General features: G+C 39.7%; 4 protein-coding genes across 9 annotated transcripts in view; 3 read left to right on the top strand and 1 right to left on the bottom strand.

Annotated features, from left to right (window-relative positions):
• Positions 1 to 253: 253 nt before the first annotated feature.
• On the top strand, positions 254 to 2988 carry LOC105907391 (interleukin-12 subunit beta). Of its 3 annotated transcripts, XM_031571665.2 has the most exons (9): positions 255 to 590; positions 713 to 800; positions 976 to 1230; positions 1384 to 1483; positions 1616 to 1791; positions 1971 to 2137; positions 2367 to 2481; positions 2598 to 2649; positions 2767 to 2988. In XM_031571665.2, exons 2-8 carry the CDS (start codon positions 713 to 715, stop codon positions 2615 to 2617), a joined length of 921 nt encoding a protein of 306 aa, XP_031427525.1. In that variant the 5' UTR covers positions 255 to 590; the 3' UTR covers positions 2618 to 2649; positions 2767 to 2988. The 3 variants fall into 3 exon arrangements, with proteins under 3 accessions (XP_031427526.1, XP_031427525.1, XP_031427524.1); XM_031571666.2 differs by having other exon boundaries at positions 254 to 590; positions 1971 to 2128; positions 2598 to 2988; XM_031571664.2 differs by having other exon boundaries at positions 2598 to 2988.
• Positions 2989 to 3129: 141 nt separating this feature from the next.
• ublcp1 (ubiquitin-like domain containing CTD phosphatase 1) lies at positions 3130 to 12542 on the bottom strand. The gene is made up of 11 exons (XM_012835740.3): positions 12433 to 12542; positions 9386 to 9560; positions 8847 to 8938; positions 8534 to 8619; positions 7935 to 8050; positions 7643 to 7741; positions 7488 to 7525; positions 7054 to 7152; positions 6725 to 6841; positions 6439 to 6566; positions 3130 to 6165 (listed from the first exon to the last, which is right to left on the bottom strand). The coding sequence occupies exons 2-11, from the start codon at positions 9537 to 9539 to the stop codon at positions 6144 to 6146; spliced, it is 951 nt and encodes a 316-aa protein (XP_012691194.1). The 5' UTR covers positions 9540 to 9560; positions 12433 to 12542; the 3' UTR covers positions 3130 to 6143.
• Positions 12543 to 12614: 72 nt separating this feature from the next.
• On the top strand, positions 12615 to 17484 carry zgc:110540 (deoxynucleoside kinase). Its single transcript, XM_012835770.2, has 8 exons — positions 12615 to 12765; positions 13096 to 13222; positions 14416 to 14531; positions 14632 to 14825; positions 15478 to 15625; positions 15827 to 15942; positions 16468 to 16567; positions 16806 to 17484. The coding sequence occupies exons 1-8, from the start codon at positions 12700 to 12702 to the stop codon at positions 16830 to 16832; spliced, it is 894 nt and encodes a 297-aa protein (XP_012691224.2). The 5' UTR covers positions 12615 to 12699; the 3' UTR covers positions 16833 to 17484.
• Positions 17485 to 23159: 5675 nt separating this feature from the next.
• The window catches only part of ankhd1 (ankyrin repeat and KH domain containing 1), a 32552-nt gene continuing 30220 nt past the window's right edge, over positions 23160 to 25491 (top strand). For all 4 annotated transcript variants that reach the window (XM_012835769.2, XM_012835767.2, XM_012835768.2 and 1 more), the window contains exon 1: positions 23160 to 23606. In XM_012835769.2, the coding sequence (XP_012691223.2) occupies positions 23331 to 23606 (276 nt within the window). In that variant the 5' untranslated portion in view covers positions 23160 to 23330. The remainder of the gene's footprint in view (positions 23607 to 25491) is intronic.

Here is a 25491-nt window from a genome sequence, read left to right as displayed (position 1 = left end):
CACTGAAAGAAGATATGGCAATTTTGTCATTTTGTTTTGTGTTTCAGTTCAAAAGCTGGGATGGCACCTTTAGTGATTGCACAATTAGTGAAATAAACAGTGAGGGGGGGGAATAAAATACATTTCTTCTCCATCTGATCCTGATCATTTTTGCAAGCTTAAAAGGTTGTGCTGTAACACAGGGTTCAAGGTTTACCTGAACTATGAGTGGCACACAGTGAGGTAAAACCAGGTTGAGAAGTGGTGTTTGGTGAGTGGAAAAGCTAAGGCAGAGCCAGACCCATAACGGGTTCTTCCCCAGTCACGTTGACAGGCCACAAAGTGGTAAAAGATACAACAACAATGTTTTTCTCAAATGTCATCACTCATGCCCAGAAAGCCCACCTGTGGACAGTGATTGTTTGCCACGAGCTTTTGGTTTTGAGTAATAGCCAACAACTCTTTATTGTTTGCAGAACAATTGCACTTCCTCTAAAAGTGGGATCCCCTCTACTGATGGGATTTTCACACTCACATGTATAAAAGCTTGTTCTTCTTCCTATTGACAGTGCAGTCGGACAAGACACAGAAGCGTTTACAACCATATCAAGGTAAGAGACTAATGTACATACTAGCATAGTCTTTCTCTTTACATAGCTTGTTTTTTTATTGTTTCATCTTCATGAAATTATTTTGATAAGCGATTCCATTGGTGATTGTGTTGCATATCCAGATGAAGTTCATACCTATCATCATCCTTTTCCTGACTTGCTACACAAGTTGTGAAGCCAGCCAAACTGGGACTTACCTGATACCAAATGGTGAATACGCTTGAATACACGCTTATATTTGCTTCATGTTTCATCAGATTACTGAACAATTCAATTGAAATAATGGAATGACTATAGGGTGATTATATCCTTTGTGAATGTGATTCTCACTTACTCCAGCTACTCACAGAAACCCTAAACTGGTTCTACTGTACGTTCTTCACAGTGCTTATTCTGCCAGTCAATGAAAGTATGTCTACGGTGAAACTGTCCTGTGGCAATCACAGTGGTGTGATCAGCTGGAAGCACAATGGAAATCCAATGAAAGAACATGGGGACCAGATCACCACCGTACTGAAGCTCTTCGATGAAGCAAACTACACCTGTCACAGCGAGACTGGGAATGTCCTCAATTACACTCTGGTGCTTCAACAGGGCATTGGATTCAGAAACAAAATTCTGGTGAAATCTGAGAGTTCAGGTAATAAAAGCAGTGACATAGAGGGAAACAGAGAGAGTGGCGGGTGGGGTATTAACCCCTTACAGTCACCTTTATGTACATATACCACAAGTTCATTATTTATTTGAATAACCCATAATAATATATTTCTGTATGTTTACCTACACTTCCTAGACTATATTTTATGTTCAGCAAAGAACTTTGATGGAAAGTTTCAGTGCACTTGGCAGCTAGAGCGCAAAGAGGCGAAATGTATTCACTTTACTGTTGCTCGGTAAGATTCAACCCATTCAGACATGAATGTGTTTGTAAACAATAATAAACAGACTATCACTACTAAATGCTGTAGTGTTCTACATTTATACGTAGTTTGATCAATGTGGGCCTTTTTCTGGTGTCCAAACAGTTTATCAGGAGGGTCTGAAAATATCACATGCTCTTTGAATGGAAGCACACTGAGCTGTGAGGATAAAAGCCACTGTCCTTACGCTGAGGAACCAAGCCGTATCTCTATGTCTGCCTACTTCAGAAGCTATTCCCGCTTTGAAGAATACCACCGCCAGTTCTTCATCTCTGAGATAGGTATGTCTAGTGTCTAAACCTACAGTTCCACTGTAAATATTATACATATTTGAGATGGCCATCCTCTTTTAATGGCTAATGTGATTATTTATCAGTAGGCCAGTACATTGAAGGTGATTCTGAATTAGCCAACCTGCACTGTGATGAAACTGTAGGAATGTTTCCTCTTATTCCAACAGTGAAACCAGAAAAAGTAATCATCACAAAAGTGGAAGATCATACATTTAAGTGGGAATACCCAGAGACATGGAGCAAACCCCCCTGTTACTTTCAGCTCATCTTCCAAGTGAAGGTGGTTAAGCCAAACGACCCTTGTGTCCCAGAGACACACAATAAGGTGAATAAGGTAAATCCCCTTCTTGTACAAAAACACTAGTTGTATTTCTCATGTATTACTTTGTCAAGCAGATACATTGGCCAAATGATGTTAAGTACAGCACAATCCAATTGCTTTTTAGTTGTGTGCTGTATTTGTACCCAAAAACTGTTCAGTTAGTGAATGAAAAAAAAAAAACCACACATTTATTGTCGTCATGGTTGAATGCTAATAGGCTTGTTATTTTGTCATATTACAGACCATCAATGTCATGGAATTCACAGTTCCTAAGAAGTACAGGAAGAGTTACAAGCTCTGCGTCCGAGCCCAAGAGGAGGCCTCTAACTCCCTATGGAGTGACTGGAGCTCCTACAGTGAGTCACATCCTCAATAATAGCACTTCCAATCACACATTCCCTGTGGACAAATGCATTTAGAGTTTGTCATTTACATGTCTCTCACACATTGCATGTTGTGTTTCATACACCAGAGGTGACTCCAGGCAAATAAGTTCACATTCTGTGACCGTTAACAAGACAAACGTGAGTACATTAATAAAAGCCTTACTCTAGATTACTAGATTACAACAGAATGATTTACACAAGTTAGCTGTATTGCAGACCTTTTGCATTCTAATCATTGTGTGTTCTCACCACCAGGAGGGGCAAGATTAAGATGAGCACTCGTTTTCCCCAGCAGTCATACTCCACATACCCTACTTTACACATAGTATATGCAAACCAGGAATTTCAGCCGATTTATAACACAGGGGTGCTGTCCCTTGTTGTCAACAGCTGAAATAATCTTCTTTGTCTTGCAAATATTCATTTGTGTTATTTATAACTTATTTATTTATTTGTAAAATAAACATTATAAGCAAATAAGCCTTATTGTGATCTTTCATCAGTATAGTGATCCATCATTTCATCTCCAGTTTAAGAATTGAAAAACATACCAGGATGAATTTTTCATAACCAAAATCCAGAAAAGTATTATGTAATAAACCATGTCACACTGGTATATACTATAAAAAAGTTTGACTTGTTTATTTACATTGAGGATATGACCATAAATCAAATGCGTACACATTTATACATACTTCAAACATAAACGTGTGACAAACAAATGTGTGACAAACACATGATGAGGATTCCAGACTCATTTGAGGTACGACCCTTTCGAAGCAGAGAAATCTGCTTTTATACACAGGTCTCATGTTGTATACAGGGAAGCAGGAAATCCATATCAGAAATCACAGAGCACAACTAAATGTCACTTTCACATGTAAATTAACCTAAATAAATATTAGTTAATCAGTCAGGATTCGTTTGAAGTGTAAACCAACTATGCAATGACAAATGTGAACCTTTGTACAAGTACCTCCATCTTCCAACATTTCCAGTCAAAGTATTACACAGCATTTTCATAAACTCTTCCCAATGTATCGACTCTAAGTGACATAATAATCCTGAAGTTAAAGGACTCTATGCTATGAGTATATCTAGAGTTAGAGGCTAGATAGCTGACCCAGAATCCATGGGCAGGGCACGCAGGGAATGAATTATTGCTTCCTCATCGAACTGCTCAGGGCAAAGGCCTGAGAGCGGGCAGGCACGATCATAATTCAACCAAACTCTTCACCATATTGTCACTTTTTCATGTTCGAGGAAAAACTAAAATCCTGAAATTTGAGCAGTTTTAAAGCTTTAAGCATAGCACTTGTTTCCGTAAATCCTTAGGTATGGCAAGTCACATCAAGGATGAAAACAAATTGAAGCACTGCACATTATACACACAAAGCATAGGCCAAGTAGTGTTCTGATATGGTTTTGTTCTTTTCTTCTTTTTCTTCATCTTAAATTTAAACAGAGTTCTTAAATGTTAAGAAATGCTCACCGATATAGGATACTTAACTGGAGTACGCTGAAATTTCAACCGTTACCACTTCCACTCCATGGTTCTATTCAAGTCCACTGGTTTCAAGTGAATGTTCACACAAAAGCTCAATCTATTAAAGGGTATACCCGAATATCTAAAACTCAGCTTTAAGTATCCAACATCAACATTTTGCGTTTAGACTATATCCCCAGAAAGCTGAACTGTGAATAAAAAGAAAATGTATAGCGGAAGCTGCTTTTTCAGAACAAGATTTCCTTCCGATTCTGCAAGACTATATATATCGATCACTAAAGTAAAAATCTAGACACACTATGACTCATTCACGATTGACTAATGTTTTGAGCATTCCGGTGATACATTTCACCTTTTGGCAACAATGTTTCCAAATTCCCTTGTCAATTCCAATAGCTTGCTAAGTGACACAATGCTTCCTCCTATTAGGTTATGCACAGCAGAGCGGGCCATGCTGCAAACCTAACGGCAAAACTCATAAAGCCTGCAAATCTCCTCAGATGTGCTTTAGGGGTCGACTATCACAATGAGTTGGATCAGGTAAATTTGAGCAAGAAGTTAAAGATGCCATTGAGGGAAGTCCCAAGGCTAATATTTATAAAATAAAAAAATTAAAGTCCCAGCAGTTTTGCAGTTCCTAGGTGTTAGATATGTCTCACTTTCAAGTTGAAAACAAACAGGATTTGTGCCCATCCTTAAACCAAATAGGCTTCCAAACCCGATGTTGATGTTTTTTTTTCCTCTTCAAGTTTTGCTTTCAGGCAGCACAGATTGAGAGAGAACTTTTCAGCTCAATGCAACTGTGAGAAGCTATGTTCAATTACATATTTTGGTTAGTAAAATGTATTCGTGGCAGACAGATTCTGAGCTGTTCAACTCAATGTGCTAGAAGCAGGTGAAGAATGTGAAAAGTTCATGACCCAAAGATGTATTTGAAACATGGACATCCCTGACGTGACCTGCCATGCCCAAGGTGAGTCGGCCTTGGAATGATTCACTGCAACCAGTTTCCAGGAACTCATCACCAATGCAAACCAGTAAACGCTGCCCAAATAAGTTCAGCAAGGGCCGCTTGCATACAAGTCCTTAACACTGTAATAACTGTTGTTCTAGGCATCGAGTACAACACAAACAATGTGCTACTGGATGTCCTTAATCTTGTACTCAGTAAATCTTGTACAAAAAAAAAAAAAAAAAAAAAAAAAAAAAATCTATCAAACGTAGCAGTACTCCATCATAGACTGTACTGTGTAAACTGAACACGGGCTTCGATGAAATGTAGTCGTAGTCGGCGCATGCAAAAAATGAATGCCTAGCCTTGGCATTACCAACACAGTCATGGAAATCCCAGGTGCAGGAGACTACATAGAGGAAGTGGAAGAAAAAACATGACTTGACTTCTTGACGTCAGTCAGTAATGCCCACCATGTGTAAATGCAGTCAACGCTGCATAACGCTGAAAATACAGTTTCCAGATACACATGCAGATTTGACCTAAGAAAAAGGTATCATTCGTATTCGTTTCGTGTCATTCCAATTGACAAAAAGGTGAAATGAAAACTGCCTGAAATGTAACACCCATGACGGACACATATTTCAGCAGATCCTTCATGTGATGTAGACCATATCTGGGCCGTACCGATGCTATAAATTCAGCTATTCGACAATCCCATAACCAACTTCAGAGTACCATTGCACACCATACATACTCCCTCCTTCCACTATAATACTGCAACCTGTGACGGATCACGCACATGACGTTAAAAAGCATACAAGCGTAGTGTGTACACAACAAAATGTCCATATAGATGGAAGGAAATGGAGAAAGGTAAACAGAGAAGTGATAATGTCACGCTTTTTGGCTTCAGGCAGATGATGAACGAGTGCTATGCTAGGGTGTAACAGGGTCTGTGTCGCACAGTGTAGTGATCATTGCTACGAAGACTTATGAGAGAGTACCTATGCCACATAAAAGACCATGAAGGGACAGAGGAGAAGAAGGGAGAAAAAAAAATTAAAGGAGAGAAGAATCGGCTGTAAAACCAAGAGCCATTTGGTGAGGGTTTCAGTGTCTTGCAAGGAGCTTGTTCTGCAATGATCAGCTCACAGGTCCACCCAGGTGTCTTCATTGTTTCTTTGAAAGATACCTGCAGACAAAAAGACAAAATGCTGAATTACCTTGTCGTTAGCCAATTCAAAACCAGCAGAAACTGTACAAAAATATCTCTTTCTGCATGTTTATAAAGCATTCTCTTTCTGCATGTTTATAAAGCATTTTAACTATCTCTTTCTGCATGTTTATAAAGCATTTTAAATATCTCTTTCTGCATGTTTATAAAGCATTTTAGTACAAAAATATCTCTTTCTGCATGTTTATATAATATCTCTTTCATATTTAGTAAGGTGAAGACACTGCTCACCTCTCCCAGTGTTTGTGATTGAGACCTGAGAGATCTTCTAGCTTGGCGATCTCCTTCAGGTAATGGGACAGTTTGTAGAGCTCCTTGTCTTTCTCACGGTTTAAATGTGCCTTCATGAATGGACGAATCTAAGAACAAGCAAAAATGGGAATCGAGAATGATTTCTATATACTACTACTAATATATATAATCTTAATATTTGATAACATTAAAACCTATTTATAAATGTTATATTAATCTAATTTGAAAATAATCTATTTCATTTTTTTCTTTGTGCACTTTGTACCTTCAGTCCATTTTGTGGATTCATGAGGAAATTCCTGCCAATGTCATCAAACATGATAGTGTTCTTCTTACTGTAAAACTCACTGTACTTCCCCCATATCACGCCAAGAGGCTTTACCTAAGTAATAAAACAAACAATGCAAACAATGACACACTGATTTGACAGCTGGGACAGGGTAACTAGATAGGTATGTATAAGAGCTTAAACTAATTCAATACGAGTACATATTTCTAGATAGATTATTGAAAGTAACTCTTCTGTCTTAAAAGGGATGTTCCATTTGTGTGTAATTGTAGTATAGAAATGGACACAGAAACAAGTTCACAGACCTCAACAACACCCCTCTTTGGAGTGTGAACAGTGATCATGGCTGCACTGTCGAGCATGAACGTGAGCTTGTAGTTGGGGTTGTCCATCACTCCTAGCTCCTAGAATGCCAAAACAAGAACAAAACAATGAAACCAGTACAGATGGAATGAAACTGTAGGTCTTGAAAGACTGACCCCCACTGGACAAATGCCGAATTAACTCTGACAATGTTTATTAATGTGAGCAAGAAAAACACTCATATTTTATCACCAAGACAACTTGTATTATCCATTGACCATTGTGTGTAATTTAAAGCTGAGGAATTTCCCGTAGAGATCATTTTTCACATCAGAGGGTGACATCCATCCTAGGAACACTCTCACTGAATAGCGCACTCTTGTGGTCATAGCCTGCACTTGGTATTTTTACACTTTATTTAGAAAATTAAGCTTACCTTCATCTTTGCATCAATCCATTTCATGCTTGTGGCCGCTAAACATAAGATAACAGCGTGGCAAAAGTTAGTTTGACAACCGTGTTAGGAACCACAGCCTCTTTATAACAGAGCTTCAACAAATTCTCAGTAAAACTGGATTGAAATATACTTACACCAGATGACGATGTCATAATCTTCATACGCAGAGGTGAGGAACTCATGGAGGAAGGGTCTCATGAGCTCCTGCCCTGTTTCTGCACAGGACTTGTGATCTACATAACAAGGAAGAACACAGGACACATATATGAGCAATTCTTCTTCATTCACAAAAATGAGATCCTTACATAAAACAAATTCACATGAACTAATACTACAACCGCAGTTAGTTAACTACAACATCAATTAAACGGCGTAAAGTTCTCTCATTGGCATCTGAACAAAGTTAAGCCATGTCAAAGGACTTACCAAATAGTGTGTAATCCACATCAAGCACCAGCAAACGTTTGCCTTCCCTCGGAGCGTTCAGCTCCTCCACTTTGTAATCTTTCACCCGTCGAGCAATCTTGGCCAAGTTTTCCTCTCTGTATTGAAAAGGAAGTTGAAATGAGAATCGATATCGTTTCAGGAGACTTCCATCACATCCAAAACATATACTAAGATTTCACCGGCCGATTTGTCTTCACTCTTTTCAAATATTCCCGTGATCTCAAAAGGGGGTTGATGCAAGCTAGTCCACCAATACATTCTGGACCTCAAGCCACACTCTGACTTGTGGAGCTGATGTCAGTTTAGGCAAAAGTGGACGTACCAAATTCTTATTTATTCGGACTGAACAATGCCAAGCTCCTTTCCCCCTACAAATATCAAATGAAAGCAAGTGGACTCAAATGTTATTGGTACCAGAATCTATTACCTATTGCCCCATCATGTTGCCATTACAATAAAATCAAGCCAAAATGTAATTAACAATAACCTACTCTGCAATACAATGTTCAAAACAATATTTGTACTCTTCTGTTTGGGAGGGACTTGTGCTTTAATTACAACCTGTTATAAAAACCAACCTGTTCTCCACTTCAATGACTTCCTCCTCAATGTCAAAGTCGTTGACAACATCATCATTTTCAGGTGGAGGGGCCATGATGTCTTCCTTCATGATACAAACGACAGACACTTTAAATTGTTTACTGGCAAAGACACCGTACATATAACTCAAAAAACAACACAGTTTGAACAGAATTGACAAAGAAACAAACACAAGTAATAATAACCTGCCAGCCTCACAAGTTGATGATACTCTGTATTTAATGAGCATCACAAGGAATCTTTCTTGTTCTCTCTGAAGATTCTAGGCATAAATGTTTCAAAACAACCTACCAGATTCTCCTCTCGACTGCCCATCATCATGATCTTTGTGTTGGGCTTCAGCTTCAGGGCTCCCAGCTTAACATCATCATCAGCTGGTTTTCCTACAGTGCAAAACCAACCACATATCTGATGAGCTTTTCAGAGGGTTCCTTAATATTAAGTTACACACATCACCTGATGAATGAAGAAACCTGTATTTATAGTCATCTTGCAATGTAGCTTAACTAGTACCTTACTCTAACCTTGACTCTAAAATGCTGTTTGGATTCTTCATTTGAGGATATGTTCAGTACTGTGCAAAAGTTTTAGACATATTTACTAGATTTAGATACTAGACTTAACACAGTTGTTTTTTCCTCTTCATTAGTGTGTCTATATATTTAGATTTTCAAACCTTGTATGGCGCTGGTGATTGATAAGTACAAATAAAACTATTCACATAACTTTGAAAGCATACTCACTTTACAGCGTTGTTTCAAATGTGCCTTAAGCTTTTGCACAGTACTGTATTTCTTTGTGTGATATCTATCATGTCATTGGTACCTTACCTTTAAGCTTTAACCCCAGTAGTTTTTGTCGTTCTGGTAAGACACCGGTCAAACTCTTGATGGACTGCTTGAGATCCAGCACGGTGTCCTCTTCGGACAATGTGCTAATTGAGTACTCCTGTCCACCCCATTTGATGATTACGGACACAGACATGTTGAAATAATCGCAGGCTGTCTGTGGATATATAGTAGCACAGAGAGCATTTGTGGCAATGTAATCGAGGATAGGTCTTGGATAGATCAGGATATTTCAGCATTACATTAAGTCAACTTGATAAATACATTTCTACTTTCAATGAAAAACTATTTCCTGATGTCAAACAAATGATAATACTTGAGTCTTTTTTATCCACTTGAAACTGACAGTAAAATCCTTTTCCACCACAAAAATGACAACATATTTGTCTCAAGAATTTCTCTCAACTTGAAGGTTGTAAAGAACATGAGCCCCACATAGCCTATGACTGCCCCCTCTTATTTACTGCAGCTAGTCCAAGAAACCGTTACAATGTGTGTAAGTAATTACACTGAAAACAAGCCAATCAAGAATCAAAAAACCTTTTCATTTATGAAGCACTTTATTGTCTGGTACCATCATAAACTTGCCCAGTGGAATAAACTGTAGAATGGAGTGTAAAATCCTGTAACTAGTTTAAATAATGTGAGGCAGAATTATACATATACCTAAATTATGAAAATATCAGGCCAAATTTAAATGGAAGATTCAATCTCATTTGTATCCATCTGCGTTGAACGTTTGAGCCTTTAATTGAAGTGTGCTCTTCCAGCTGTCACTTCTGTTCACCATGTTTTATTTTGTTGTATTTTCTCTTTTCATGTCCATCATCTCATGGTAATGTTATTTAATACTAACTGCATTAGTATTCCATTTTATGCTTTACCTTTTAATGTCCTTAAATCCTTTTCCTATTAGTCAGTCATAATTTTTTTTTACGTATTACTCTTGTAGTGGATTTCACAGTTTACTTCATTATTCTTTATTCTGAATGCACTTATGTTCATTATTTGCTTCAGAAATCTTTCTGTGTTACATGAAAAAAAAAGTGATGGGCCATTCCCTGTCAGTTCACTTCAGTTCAGTTCTAGCGCTCGAAACGATAGCAAGTGATCTCCACCCAAGATGGTCTGCTGTTACTTTGGGGGCTGTCTCTTAATTAAGTCAGTCCATTGAATTTCAGTTCTTTCTCAACTGTGCTGCGCCAGGCTTCTTTGGGTCTCCCACGGTTTCTTTTCCCCTGGGGCGTCCAGTGCAGAGCTGGGTAGCGAGTTGGGCGGCATGCGACAAAAGCTGTCCCAGCCATCTCTATCGGCGCACCTGCGTTGTCTCTTGTATGGCCACTGTTTCTACCGGGCTCCAGAGATTTAGTTTGACAGCAACATTGGTCTTCCAGTACTCTGAGCCAGCACACTGAGGACGTTGCTCTTGAAGGTCCTGATCCTCGTGTGGATGCTGAGGCCAATGGATCTCCAAATGGACTGGAGCATGGCAAAGGCTCGATTGGGTTTGCTGATCCTGGTTTCTTGGTCACAGTCGCCACCTGTCACCACTTTACCTCCCAGGTAGACAAACTCCTGTACATACTCTAGTGGCTTTTCGGTCATATCGACTTGGCTAACGGTTGTGTATTCTCTCTCAGGACCCTTGTCTTAGTATCATTGACCTCAAGTCCAATGGTGCTGGCTGTCTCTCACTGGATGTCATGGTGCCTGTTTAACAGAAGCCCTACGTTGTCCGCATAGTCCAGGTGCTCCAAGACTGAGGTCAGTCGCTTTCCCTGGGTGATTTACTGTACAGCACTATGCTAATGATGGCTGCATGCAAAAATTCTAAACTCAAATTCAAGGACACCGTTTCTGATTTTCACACAGTGAATCCCTGGTTAACCAGTTCATTTAAAAAAATGTTAAATCATCATTATAGGTGTAAATGGTAATGTAACGAGTGGCGCAACTAGCAGGCTTGTTTAGTTTCGTTGTCTTTGAAGACTTTAGGAAACACGGCAGACAACTGACACAGAATGCAGGGAAGGCAGAGGGTGGGCGGACACAACACAGTTGGTAATGGTATACAAAAATTAAAATGTGTTAAAACAGGGTCATGAGGGGACCTCTAGGTGATGGGATGGTGCTTGGCATGGAATGACCCTTATGTTTGGTATCGGAATAATCTGATTCCCTGTTTATTACAGTGCAACACAAATGTATGTGGTAAGGTATGGAGGTGGCATAGCAGTGGAGTTTTCAGTGTCCCATTAATGCAACATACTAGCATCTTCAGTACATGTGTGTATGTAGTATATCACAACCTTTAATGATCAATCTTTCTTCATTGAACTTCCAAGATTGTGTGGTCAATTTATGTGTCTTTTGAAGAAATCTGTTAGTGTAGTACATACGTCTAACACTACGTAGCCTATGTGGTTGGTTGGATGCCAGCACAGTATGTGTGTGATTAACTGTAGCTGGGTAACAACGTGGATGTGTATTTATGTGTGTAGAAAATAGCTCTCTAGGCGCTCTCTCTCTCCACCAAAACATTCTCCTAACATCATATTTTTCGCGTCGAAAAATTTGTCGCACACTGAAGCAATAAGTACAATTAATGTCAGTGTTTTTCAATGCCCCTTGGTATCAGCAACAATGAGCATTCAGTATAGCCAAACCATTCTGGCTAGCTAGCTAACCCGCTATAATAACGTTTAAACCACCACATACTGTAATGGTGTTCTTTTTATCCTGAGATATTTTTGTGTAAATGCCCACGAACGTTTTCAGTAATAAGAATGTACAGCATGTGCAAGACTAACGTTAAAGGCAAGTGGGACTAACATTGCCTAACTTAAGCTAGGTTAACTGAATTGCTAGCTAACTTATCGCTTGCGAAGATACACAGGTTTCTAGGCAGCTACCCCGCAGCATCAAACGAACAGGCATTGCATACAACATAAATGCATTTTTACTACAACTTAGCAAATGTCAGACAGCTAATTAATTGTAAATATTGCATCATAACATGTATTACTTACACTGAATGACTCTCATTCGTTGATTAGTCAGCAGTTCTTCCTGTCTCCCAGTGATGCCTTGGTTTGTTTGTTACCATGCACCTCCGCTCGCGACTTCCTGTGGATGCTGTACGCGGATTGATGGAAATAGCCAGGAATCCCTTAACGTTTTACCTTTTCATCGAAAGCCAATCGTATCGTTCTTCTGGTTCCTCCAAAATTACAGACCATTGATGAAGTGAAGTTAACTTATCAAAAGAAAACTTTGTTCACACGGATAATGTGAACATGTGCTATCCAGTGACTGCATACATGCAGATAACCGACAAGAGGTTTTTTCACGTTGATTCACAGGTAAATGTGAGATTATTATTTTTACAAATTACTTAGAGTTGTAATTTCAATACCAGGGATACGTGTTTATTCGGGGGGGATTTTTTTTTTTTAAATAAATATTTGATTGGCTAAGTTCGTTCCGGATGCTGTTTTACGTCATCCCATTTCTTTCTTGCCGCGAACTCCGATTCAAGGCGCATTTTGAAGCTCCGTGCAACGCGCCGTAAACATTGAAGCTACTGCTGTATTGTTGTCAAGCAAAGTTGGTTGAAGACACAATATTTTTGTACAGGAAGGGGACACATTAACGTCAAGTCTTTTTATATTTATATCTTTTTTACTATTTAGTTGTATTTGAAAGACGTTTCATTGGTCTTTGCCATGGCTACACCTCCAAAGAGAATGTGCTCCAGTCCAACGTATAACAATAGTTTCGAGAAAAGAAACAAAAAAATATCGATCGAAGGAAACATCGGTAAGTGCTCTGTTATCTTGCAGTTGTCTGGTAAAACTATAACGTTACACTGTTAACGTTAAGTTACCTAAGCTAAAGTTGAATTATTTAAAAACAATCTGATGTCACTAATGTTAAGTTGTACCGATATTAAACACAAAATGGTGTTAATGTCACATGAGTATCGTGACAAATCGCTCGACTGGGTAGTTGAATTGAGTTTAAAGCACCCAGTTCTCTATGTAAGTTAAGTTACCAGGCTGAAAAGCTGAAATTCCGCGCGCCTATTCTGCAGGCACATCCAGGATATTGCTAACTTAGCTGCTTATCCAACCCAACGTCACTTAACGATACTTTATTTTGTTCTCTCTCCTTTTTTGCTACCCTTGTTCGTGAGTGTATCAAGTGAAATCAAGAAAAATCACTATGATCAAAACAGCTGGCGGGTTACGACTTAAATGTTAGTTTCAGGTTTCCAAAATGCTGATTGGCGCCAAAACATGTTTATTATAACTATACTGGGAAAATACCTGAGACACAATAAAGATGATTCTAATTAATTTAAGGATGCATGTTTACAGTATGATCACTCACTGGCATTACCGTTCACCATTTGGACAAGCTTCGAACTTTGTTGTTGGAATTCAGACGTATCTAATGTCATTATCCAGACGACTGGTGCCGCGTTCAACACAAACTGGATTAGTTAGTAGATTTAGCTGTTTTTTACTGTTGGCATTCATTATGATGGAAGTTGTCCTTTACTATAATCTGTTTTACTTAAGACATATGTTTCAGAGGCAGCTTCGTTTCACGGAAGATTTTATTAGGTTCTCCCTCAAAATTGTATTACATGCTTGAGGGGGCTTTGTCCAGCCATGTCCATTTGTTTATCACCAAACACCTTTACGTGCAGTACGTGTGATATTTGCAATACCAACGAGAATTGCGCGTTGAAGGTCATGTACAGTCTAAGTAAATGTTATTAAAATCTATTCGCACGCAGCGTGGTAATTAGTGCGCGCGCAAGCACCTCAGTCAACTCAAGCCGTCTGTTTTAAATCAAGAACCAATTTGTCAGGTATCAAACTTACGTATTGAAACGTTAGATTGTAAACTGAAACTTCCTTGACTACAACGTCTTCTCTGTTTCTTGCACAATATTGCCCTAAACATGAAATTCAATGAAATAACATCTTCCCCTTTGCTCACAGCGGCTGGGAAGTCCACTTTTGTGCGCTTGCTGGAGAGGGCTTCAGATGAATGGGAGGTCATTCCAGAGCCCATTGCTAAATGGTGCAATGTGCAGACAACAGAGAACGAGTGTGAGGTAAGGATAAAACGAGTAAATAGAAGTGTAACAGCTGCCAATCCCTATGAATGAGGCCAATCTAACTTTTCTATTTTCTACCCTGTGTTACCTTGTTCAGGAGCTCAGCACGTCTCAGAAAAGTGGTGGCAATCTGCTTCAGATGCTCTACGATAAACCCAGCCGATGGTCCTACACCTTTCAGACCTACGCTTGTCTCAGCCGAGTGCGCTCCCAGCTGCAGCCCCCTTCAGCCAAGCTGCGACAAGCTGATAACCCTGTTCAGTTCTACGAGCGCTCTGTCTACAGTGATCGGTGTGTAGCCTTTACTTTTGGTACAGTGTGGAAAATGTGTTTCTTATAAGTCTGTCTTTCATTTCACTGATGTAGAAGTACAAAGTACAAAGGCGTGGTTTTTGTCATTTTTGTTGTGTGAAACAAAGGTCTATAGCCGTTTAGAACCTGTGCCTCCACTCTTTGTATGATTTGAGTTTGCATTGCCTTGGGCATACTCTAGGCTGGAAGTTGGGCTACCCAAGGGTTAAAAAAAAAAAAAAAAAACTGGTCTAAAAAAACAAATTTGTCTAGATCAATGATGCAGATGCAATTCTGAAGGAACATTTTTGAGTATTGCTGCAGTCCTTGCATGTAAAGCAAAGACACGCTTTTATGCAGTTGTTTGGACTGAAAAGGTAAACAAACGGCAGTGACATACCTGACTGGATCAGAACCAAAATGCACACATTTCACAGAAATATTGTTTATCCTGCTATAAGAATTGCATCTTTGTCTAGATCATTATTTATATTCTACGACATCAATGCATAAAACACTGCACTGTGAGAATTCGACCTCTGTGTGTCTCATCATTTCATCATTCATTAGTTATTTGCCTTTACTTAATGAACACTGCTGCTAGGTTTGACCTGTGATTGAGTCTTTTTGTGTGTGTGTATATTCCCTACAGGTATGTGTTCGCTTCTAACCTATTTGAGTCTGGGGACTTGAACGAGACAGAATATGCCATTTATCAAGACTGGCACAGTTGGCTGCTTTCGCAGTTTGAGTCTGATATTGAGTTAGATGGCATGATTTATCTGCGGGCAAACCCAGAGGTTAGTACACAACCTAAACTAATTGTTTGTGTTGGAACCTTTGTTAATTCCAGCATTCAAGGTGCTGTCTGTGACTGTTTCTAAAGAGAATGCAATGACATGGCATGATTTTCCTTCTGTGTTCTATTGTGGTTTACAGTATCCTGTCCTCAGTCGCTATAGAAATAAAATGAACTGATGAATAACCCATGTCTATGTTAGAGGTGTATGGAGCGTTTACACACACGAGGGCGTGAAGAGGAACAGGGCATTCCACTTGAGTATCTGGAGAAGCTACATTACAAGCATGAATGCTGGCTCTCCCACCGAACTACACAGTATGTGATCGCTTCCCTGTTTACTGTGCATATTCACGTGTTCTGTGAATGTAATGCTGAGATGAATTATGTCTTCCATTTTTCCTTTACCTTTTAAGAAGCATTATGGCTAGCTAAAAGCCAACAGACTTGTCTTGCTAAATACTAACAACATCCCAGTTGGCACTAATAGAAGCCAGCGAGCTTGCTAACCAACGTTGTACTATAAAAGCTGTTACGTTACGTTTTTGGAGGAGGGGGGGGGGGGGGGGGTCCAGCCCAGAGTATTAAACTGCATAGTGGATGGCCTGAGGGTAGTGGGACTGATATCTGTTCTTCACATGACCACATACATCTAAATCAATTTGTAGATGAGGGAGCTTCAGACATCCCTTGAAAAACAGAAGAAACCTCCTGTTTTTTGTTTTTCGAAGGTCGAGAAAGGCATGGGCAGATATTCTTATTGTCAGGGATATTGTCTTGGGCTGTATTGACAAAATTAACACTCAATATATATATATAAATAATGCCCTACTCTCTCCACAGAATGGATTTTGAATACCTCAAGGACATCCCAATTTTGGTTCTGGACGTAAATGAAGACTTCAAAAATGACAGAATTAAACAGGAGGCGGTCGTAGATAAGGTGTGCTCTCTTACCTGTTAGTGAATTAGCTCAGTCCAACATCAGAATGACGTAGATTTGTTTATTAATTATTTAATTTTCAAACAAGCAGTTTAATACCAAGTGTGATTGCTGTACAGTAAACTGGTAGAAACAGAACAATGCCACTACAGCCAGGTGATCAAGCATTATATTGAATATATGGAAGGAATTATGAATAGTTTTTAGTGGTTAAACTGCTGTTCCTGTCTTTCCGCAGGTCAAGGAGTTTTTGAACACGATGTGAAATCTGAACAGCTCTGCAGACATAATCCTTTACTGACTGGGGCTTGATGGCCACCAGCTCTCCACCTTCACCATCACAGTGTTTACAACAAATATCCAAAAGCTGGTTAACATATTATGTCCACTCCCTGCAAATGGTCAGCGAATGAACCTCAGCATTAACTGTTACAAGTATCTTGGTCATGTGGGACAAAAAAAGACATCCAGAGTTTTAAATGACTTGTAGTTAGGCACTAACCAATAGAAAGACATTTTTAACAGTTTGGTGTGCACTATTTATATTACAAATATTTTTTCAGCAGGGATTGTGTCGTTGTGTCGAGCTGGTCAATTAGGGTGTCACCAGAGGGGGGCCGTGAACTGCATCGCTAGTATATGATCAAGCTTTTGATGCATTAAGATTTTTTACCTTCCAGATGTCGAACCAGGGGGTCACTTGTTGACTTTTATCTTTACATTTCATGGGAAATTAACTGTTGCACATGATGGATTACAGCAAATCCAAAAGTCAGTTCAGTCTACTCTAATTTTCTCTCTTACTTCCACTGCATGAAATGTGAGGCAGAGTACTGTGTATATTTTTGTGTTTTTGAGATTTGAATCTGTATATATAATTTTTATCCACTCAATAAAAAAAGTGTCTAGCTCTATCATATTGCTAGTCTTTTTCAACAGAACACCTGGCTACCTTTGACCCCTTATTGCCCATGACTGTGAGATGCTCAACACACCTTCCACTGCTAATGTTAATGCATACCTGTCACGCTAGTATTACAGTGGTTGATCTGCATATTTTAGGTGACTGGTTTGAAGAAAACTGTTTTACAAAGACAGTCTTATTTTAAATTTTAGAGCATTACCAAACAAGTAAAGTAACCATTTTAAATGAGAAGTGTAAGACGAGGTAGGTGAGGAAATGGCTGTTTGAGGGTGTATCTGGTCTGAATGTAGTGCATAGAGATTGGCAGGGCCAATGCACATCTACGGGGCAGGTTGTCTATCAGAACTTCTATGGGTGAACTGATGCGGCTGGGATGTGTAGTTGTGTGCCCTGACTTGCAGTGTGTGGGGTAAAAGGCTGGCCAGTCAGGATCATTTCATTACCAGCCAGAACCAAGACCACATGTCATCGTTGACCGATCCATGAATTCTGCATTGCACAAGGAAATTCTGCAGTAGAATGTCAGGGTAGCTGTCTGAACTGAAGTTCAACAGAAGGTGTGTTTTACAGAAGAACGATTCTAAACACAAAAAAGAATGGTTAAAGCATAAGAGATTTGGGATTTTGAAATGGCAGTCACAGTGGACATATACTGGCAGAACTTGAAATCATTGTTAAAGGAGTTCACACCCATCTTGGAAGAGAGGGCTTAACATGCATTGCCATAAGGTTATTTACTGTTCCACGATGGTCAATAAATGAATGGACACAATTGTTTGTAAATAAACATTCAATCAGCCTATTATAACTTAGATGATCTGATCACATTTTAACTCATATTTATGCATATTTTCATATATATTCCAGAGCGTACAGCTATCTAGCAATTCTCATCTATTTTCTCAGATGTTGCTCTTTAGAGCAGGGGCAAACGTCTGTCAATCAGAAAATCAATGGAATTCATGTGAATCGAAGTATGATACAATATCAACTTTAAAGTTAGTAGTACTACTGAAATTTAAATGTTTTAATTAGTTTTGCTCTTATGAGGGAAACTGAGCCGTATACAGGCAGTAAGCATCTTGTTTATCGCAAAGGGATAAGAGATATTCCCTCAGAATGAAAAGGTGAACGATGCAGAGCTTTGTACTTTGCTTAAACTAATCAATATAACTCTAGATTTTTGTTTAAAACAATAGAAATCTTGTAATTATGGTACTGTCCTTTCATCTGTCTGCCTCTCCAGTGGAAATGGAATTGGACTCCCTATCATTTCTCTACCATTTTTAATCAGCTAGATTTGGGTCATCATGATCACAAATCGCTCCTGTGTCTTAAGCAGATATATGCTCCCTTCCTCTGGAAGATTGAGCCAATTTCAGCAAGTCTCCTTGGAAACTCATGCATATTGTATTCCATATCACGTAGTCCAGTCTAGATGTCATCCCAATCACACTCCTAAAAGAAGTAATGGGGACAATAAGATCCAGTAGACAACTTTAACATGAGCAATTATGAGCTACGTTATAGTTATAAGCTGTGCTTGGCCGCTCATAAGAAATTGCATTGACCCATGTTTCTTAACTAATTACTGACCAATTTCTCAGTTGACTTTCGCCTAGAATGCTAGAAACTATTTTTTTGGGGGCAACATACTTGAAACATTCCTGTCCAGCTTCCACCGGGTACATGTGGTCACTGATGATTTTTTGTTATAGCTACAGACAAATGTAGTGTTGTTGTATTTGTGCAAATCGTGACACTGTAGTGTAGACCATGCATTCAAATGGATTAGCATTTCGGCTGCACTAAATTGTCTTGCTAATAGGACATTTTCAGTCTTCAGTGTAAATCCTGTTTCCTCTTATACCTCACAGGGCACAATTTATAGCTTTATTATTCTCCTGTACATACTAGCTGTGCGCACAAGCATCATGTCATTGCTGTGCTGACGATTCCAAAGGTATATTTAGGTTTAGCCCAATTAACGGAGTATGTCGGCAGTAGTTCCTGAGTGTATACATGATGTCTGGAATGGGATATTTCAGAACTTGTTACAGTTAAACTGAAACTGAGTTGTCATTTGTCATGAACAGCCAACCAAAGCTCTGAAATCCTCTCTTGGCCATCTAAACCATATTTATCCCAGGACTATGGACTTCGAAGGGCATCTTAAGCCTGGCTGAACCCTGGGACAACACAGCAAAACGTTTCATCTGTTTTCTTACTTCAGTGCTGTTTTTGTATAATCCTGCATTCAGCTTTCGACATGGCCATAGCTGTGTGCAGTAGATACATAGACGTTGAGAAGAAGATATGAAACTCCCTCTTGTAACTGCCTTCATTGACTTCAAGAAGACTTTTGATTTCATCAAACAGTTGACATTCTTAGGCACTATGGGGACCCAGACACAGTTGTTAGGGGCAATAAGGACAATGTCCTTTTTTTATTGTGGTAGGCCATCTGGTCACGAAAGTGACAGTCCCTCGAGCATCCAGGCTCTATCCTGCAGTCATTCAAAATGATGAATACTTTGCTGATGCTGATTCCTCCTGCAATCTTCTGTTTCCTGTCCTCAGTGTCAAATTGAGGCAACAACAATAACTGGTGAAGAGGTGGGACTGATCATCAGCCTAAAAACATTTAATCTATGACCTTTACCTGCCATGAGAATTGGGGGAAATGGGATCAGACTAGTTTCTGATTATTTCTGTTATGTATCTGTTATGTATCTCTTATTTGTGTTTGATAGAGGTGAATTTTGTGAATTTGCTGTTGGCTTTAATTGAGGGTACATGTGCTGCCTTAGAAAAATGTGTATGTGTGCTGTAAATCCTGTTGAGGTACAGGTGAAAAAAGTAATGCTTAGCAAGTGCGCAAGGGGGGGGGTTACATGTCCAGGCCCAGGGGCCCATGGCTTCATAATCCGTCTCTGTGCCTGGGGAGCCTTTTTGGAGGCTGGAGCCATTGTGGAAGAACGGCCACAATCCACTAGACCTCAAGTCATGCATCTTTAGCGCCACCTGCCTGCCAGTATTCACATATGGATGCAATTTTCTCCTGTGATGAATGCAGCGTATCGCCTATGGCATTTTAGGAAATAAAATAAATGTAATCTGCGTTAAGTTAAGTTAAGACTATGCTTCTAAGTAATGAGTAACGGGAACCTTCATTGAAATGTAGTGGGGTCAAAAGTTCAATATTTGTCTTTCAGATGTAGTGGAGTAAAAGTCAAAAGTTTCTAAAAAAATGAATACTAAAGTACATACGACATATACTCAAAAAATTGACTTAAGTGCAGCAAAGTATGTGGAATGTACTTTGTTACTGTCCACCCCTGTTGGTGCCAAGAAGTTTGTTTCCATAGGCTGGTTTCAATCATGCACAAGCATGGCCATGAGCATGGCTGCGGTCACATTTTTGCTTGGGAAAAGTTCCTAACTGAGTGAAATGATCAGGAAGTATGTAAGTGGCAGCCATGAGAAGGACTGTTCGAATTCTCTAAATGCTAAGGAAAGGTGCTTCAATACTCCCTTTCTTATCTCCTTTGGCACAAGGTACACTAGGGCCCCGTTCGGCTACTTCTTTTTGCTGAGGAAGGCTCCTAACTGAGTGAAATGGCATGGAAGTATCTAAGTGGTAGCCATAATATAAGCTGGTTGAATTCTCTACATGCTTTGGAAAGGTGCTTCAATGCTTCCCTTTGTATCTCCTTTAGCATAGGGTACACTGGAGCATCCTTTGAGAAAGGCAAGGAGATAATGCCACTCTACAATTACTTGCGGCAGCAACAACAACGGATCAACATGACCCACGTCAATAGCATCCGCCTTTGCATAATTACATAGCCTACTGTAAGTGCAGTCGGATTCTCTTAGTCCTTATGCATTCTTCTTCACATCTTTCCTTGACCTGATGACATTTGCCATTGAAGTCAACAAAAAGAGGTTAGGAAAAGACAATAGGATGTACTATTCGACCTCAGCTAATGTAGGGCTTTGGTTACTGTGGTCATCGGTCATGTGGCATTTGCAGCTTAGCTGATTGGCTCTTCATTGTTTTGATGCAAAAACTGAGCACCATGAAGCAAGGACTGTAGTCTGTTTTGCTGAGGAAGGTTCCAAACTATGTGAAATGGCCCCATAGGATCTAGGTGGCAGCCATGATAAGTGGTGTTCGCCCTCTTTCGGATAGTCTTTTTTGCTTAGGAAGGTTCCTAACTGAGTGAAATGACCTGGAAGTATCTAAGTGACAACTATGATAAGAGCTGGTCAAATTCTCTAAATGGTTAGGAAAGGAGCTTCAATGCGTCCTTTTGTATCTCCTTTAGCATAGGGTACACTGGAGCATCTGTCAACGATGGGTGGGAGAATCTACGATAGGTATACCCGGAACTAATTCTAATTGATGATTGGTTAAGATCAGTCAGTCACAGCATCCTTTATTAAAAGAAAGGAGATAATATCTTCCCACAATTCCTTGTGGCAGCAACAACATCCCAATCAACAACCGATCAACGTTTATAACATCTGCCTTCACACGATTAGTCTGTCTTATCGTCTTTTCCCAACCACTTTTCCTTGAACTCGATGGATAATGTCATGAGGTCAAGGAAATATGCGTAGTAGAATTCATAGGGACTTCAGAAAAGACAGCCCTGGTTCTAAGAGAATCCAACTGCACTTACACTAGGCTATTAATTATGCAAAGGTGGATGTTATTGACGTGAAGCACGTTGATTGGGTTGTTGTCACAAGGAATTGTGCGGTGGTACTATATCCTTTCCTTTCGTAAAGCTCTTGTCACTGTTAGTTAGGAACCTTCCTAAGCAAAAAAACAACTATCCGAATGTGGCCAAGTAATACCTCCTTGGTGGGAGGAAGCCACTGGAGGGAGTGTGAAGCTCTGGGAATGCTCTGTTGGGAAACCCTCAAGTCTTGCATTAGTGTCATTTTGACAAGACCCCAAGACCAAGAGGTAGCAGCTAGTGGCAAATGAGTTGAGTTTTTTGGGGTGGTGGTTTTATGACCCATATGCAGACCATAATCTCTGTATATTCCAAGCATTTTGTGTTAAAATTTCCAGGAAACAAAATCCCAAAGCTTATCCCATAGAGAGAGAAATTCTGGAATTAAATCAGATTTCTTTCAACATAGGTTCTTCAACCACTAGTTTGAATATTTGTGGTTGTGATTTAATTCAACATAGGCTATTTAACCACTAGTTTGAATATTTGTGGTTCTGATTTATTTCAACATAGGCTCTTCAACCACTAGTTTGAATATTTTAGGTTCAAATCCATATACTGAGGACCGGATAATTACCAGTAGCTAGGTGATGATCAATGACTTGCATTATAACATGTGCTTTGTAACAGTTCGTCATTGTCTGCCAACAGCTTTTACCTTTAACCTAAGTTAACCTCTATATCTCCGATGTTATGGCAGAACTAGGCGTATTGCGAGGGTGGGAATATGTGATAGGCGTGTCACTGTCCAATAGTCTTTTTAAAACAACTGTCTCGAAGCTTTCTTGTAAACCAACCTTGACGTCGCGTGCGTTTTCCTGACCATCACAAATGTAAGCCAATGATAATGAGAGAGTAACCCCCCTAACCAATGAATACCGCAAATGTCGTGGTAGGGCGGGATCATACACATATGGAACGACATAGGTTAGGTTGTTAGAAAGTTAATGGCTTGAGGGAAAGAGGATCGCTTCAGGAGAGTTTCGGGATTTTTCTGAAGTGAAGCTTGACTGTTCTCAAGCAATATAACCACAAAGAAAGTAATAAGAATAGGTTACTTTTGACCAATACGTGTAATATCTAAATAACTATGCAGGATGCAGTAGCCGGGACAGCAGTGATGACGGACGGCTTCGAGGACGAGATTGACGCGGTGACTCCTCGCTCCCCTGCTTTAGGGATGGGGGTTGGAGCCACACCAGGAGCCGGACTTGGGGGCCTTGGTATTGGCGCAGGAGGGAAAAAAGTACGCTTTTTCGGTGAGGCAGGTGGGCCCACAGCAGATAGGATTGATTTTAAGCTCGCTGCAGCCGCAGTGCTCTCGTCTGGTCCCGGATCTGGCAGCGACGAAGATGAAGTATCTGAGGTAAGCTAGCTAGCGTAGCTTGCTTGCTGGATAGCTAGCTAATGTTAGGTGGAAGATGAGATTTCGAGCTAACGTTAACATTTGCTAAAGCCACCCAAACCATTCCGTCCTCCAAACTGACAGGCGCGCTAAAGTTAGCGGTAACGTTATGTAGTTACTGTGGTATTTGATCAAAATTCACCACAGTTATTTTACGACATACAGACTACCAACACACAACAGTAGTTTCCGTATATTCTATTGACCGCACGACTTCTTGTGTGTATCTTTAGAGCTAGTTATTGGTACTTGCTTAGCTATTGAGCTAGCTATTTAGCAGCTAACGTTAACTCTGACGGCCGCGACGACGGCCTAGTAGCGTGATGAGAGGCTTACAAGCAAAGTTAGGTCACTTACCAGCTGGCTAATTGTGTATCTTAACTGGCTAGTCAGCTGGGATGCGATGGTATTGCCTGACATGATGAAAACCTTACATATATTTGGGAGGTTGACACTATTATAGAGAATGTTTTCTAGTTAGCCAATGTGAGCTAACATTACGTGACGGCAGTTTTGGCCAATTATTTCGCAATAATCTATTTTGACAGATGTATTAACATGTAACATTAGTTATCTAACAAGTACCGTTAATCGTGACACTTAAAGTAACTGTGGTTAGCTAGAGGGACTAGGTAATTTGAGAGCAAACTGATGTTACCTTTAGTTCATATAAATAACGTTAACGTTACTTCTGAACACCGTCTTGTCAGGTTTCAACTCATTTTCCCAACTCATCCTCCTTAGGTAGGTTAAAATAATACAGTGCCTCTTCAGCAACATATCTCTAGCGATGCTGCATTTATTGGGTTCGTTTTGTATGTGCTCGTGCTTTCAAGAATAATAATTAAGCTATCTAAAACTTAATTCTTGGTAGCAACAGGGTTAATCATGATGTCAGAGGGCCTCTCTATTTCAGTGTTGATTTCATGGAATGGTGTTGTAGATGTAAACCTCTGAAAGATTATCTTCACTGCAGTACCACCTAAAGTAAAGTTTAGCTGTAAGACCTGAATGACTTGGGATGTCAGTTATTGAGGTATTTTGTGAAAAGCTTAAGGCAACACCCTACACACTCTACAATTATCTTGAGTAAATGTCAATTAGATGTCAATTGATGTCTGGTTCCCCTTAATTTGTGAGAATACTGACGTTTTAATCCTATACATTTCACACTTACTGTAGATGCACCATAGCATATGGATCTCTCCCAACTTTTAAATAAATAATTGAACACTGAAAGTTTAGCTGTCAAACAGAGCCTAGGTCTTTGAAAGCCAAAAAAAAAAAGCTCATACCAGGCACAACATACACCTAGAATATCGTTTCCATCTCTGTAAGACTTCAGAATTAACAAAACAGGTATTTAGTTTACTACTTTTACACAAGGTGCCCCATTTGCTTGTGATGTGCCTCTGATTTTTGTCAATACTGGAATTGTAAGTATTAGACTCTCAAGCAGAAAGTGCCAGCTGATTGGCATGGTGATGTCAGAGTTGAGAGTTCACATACAGGCATAAGACATGCTCTGTTTGTCCTCCCTCTGTTTGTGAGTGCTGCATGTGATTCTCTTTTTTCTGTCTAGAGGGCAGGGCTGTGTCTGTTGCCTTTTATAACCTCTAATAGGAGGTTGTTCTCCCTGCTCCTGTTATTGGTGTTTTGTTTGGCATTCTGAGGGGTGTTTTATTAAAAGTGGGGAACACTGGACTTATGTCACAATCCCGGGTATACCAAGAGGCTTTGTGTCTGCAGCTCTCCTTGGGACTGCACTTCAGCGAACCCTAATTCTTCATTTGATGTCCTCTCTCTGCCATTGAAGCCTTATTTCTTTGGCTCTTACTTTTTGCAA

The sequence above is a fragment of the Clupea harengus genome, chromosome 8 (genome assembly GCF_900700415.2).
Source record: "Clupea harengus chromosome 8, Ch_v2.0.2, whole genome shotgun sequence".
Taxonomy (NCBI): Eukaryota; Metazoa; Chordata; class Actinopteri; order Clupeiformes; family Clupeidae; genus Clupea; species Clupea harengus.
The sequence above is the reverse complement of the archived record's forward strand: the minus strand, read 5'-3'. Positions and strand labels throughout refer to the sequence as shown.

Excerpts from the sequence above, each read along its gene's own strand:
- LOC105907391 (XM_031571665.2), top strand. The coding sequence starts at position 713 with ATGAAGTTCATACCTATCATCATCCTTTTCCTGACTTGCTACACAAGT. Across the intron at positions 1,484-1,615 it reads ATTCACTTTACTGTTGCTCG|TTTATCAGGAGGGTCTGAAA; the intron begins GTAAGATTCAAC and ends GTGTCCAAACAG. Across the intron at positions 2,482-2,597 it reads GAGTGACTGGAGCTCCTACA|AGGTGACTCCAGGCAAATAA; the intron begins GTGAGTCACATC and ends TTCATACACCAG.
- ublcp1 (XM_012835740.3), bottom strand. The coding sequence starts at position 9,539 with ATGTCTGTGTCCGTAATCATCAAATGGGGTGGACAGGAGTACTCAATT. Across the intron at positions 8,051-8,533 it reads GTCATTGAAGTGGAGAACAG|AGAGGAAAACTTGGCCAAGA; the intron begins GTTGGTTTTTAT and ends TTTTCAATACAG. Across the intron at positions 7,742-7,934 it reads TGTGGATTACACACTATTTG|ATCACAAGTCCTGTGCAGAA; the intron begins GTAAGTCCTTTG and ends CTTGTTATGTAG.
- zgc:110540 (XM_012835770.2), top strand. The coding sequence starts at position 12,700 with ATGTGCTATCCAGTGACTGCATACATGCAGATAACCGACAAGAGGTTT. Across the intron at positions 12,766-13,095 it reads TTTTTCACGTTGATTCACAG|TTGTATTTGAAAGACGTTTC; the intron begins GTAAATGTGAGA and ends TTTACTATTTAG. Across the intron at positions 14,532-14,631 it reads CAACAGAGAACGAGTGTGAG|GAGCTCAGCACGTCTCAGAA; the intron begins GTAAGGATAAAA and ends TACCTTGTTCAG.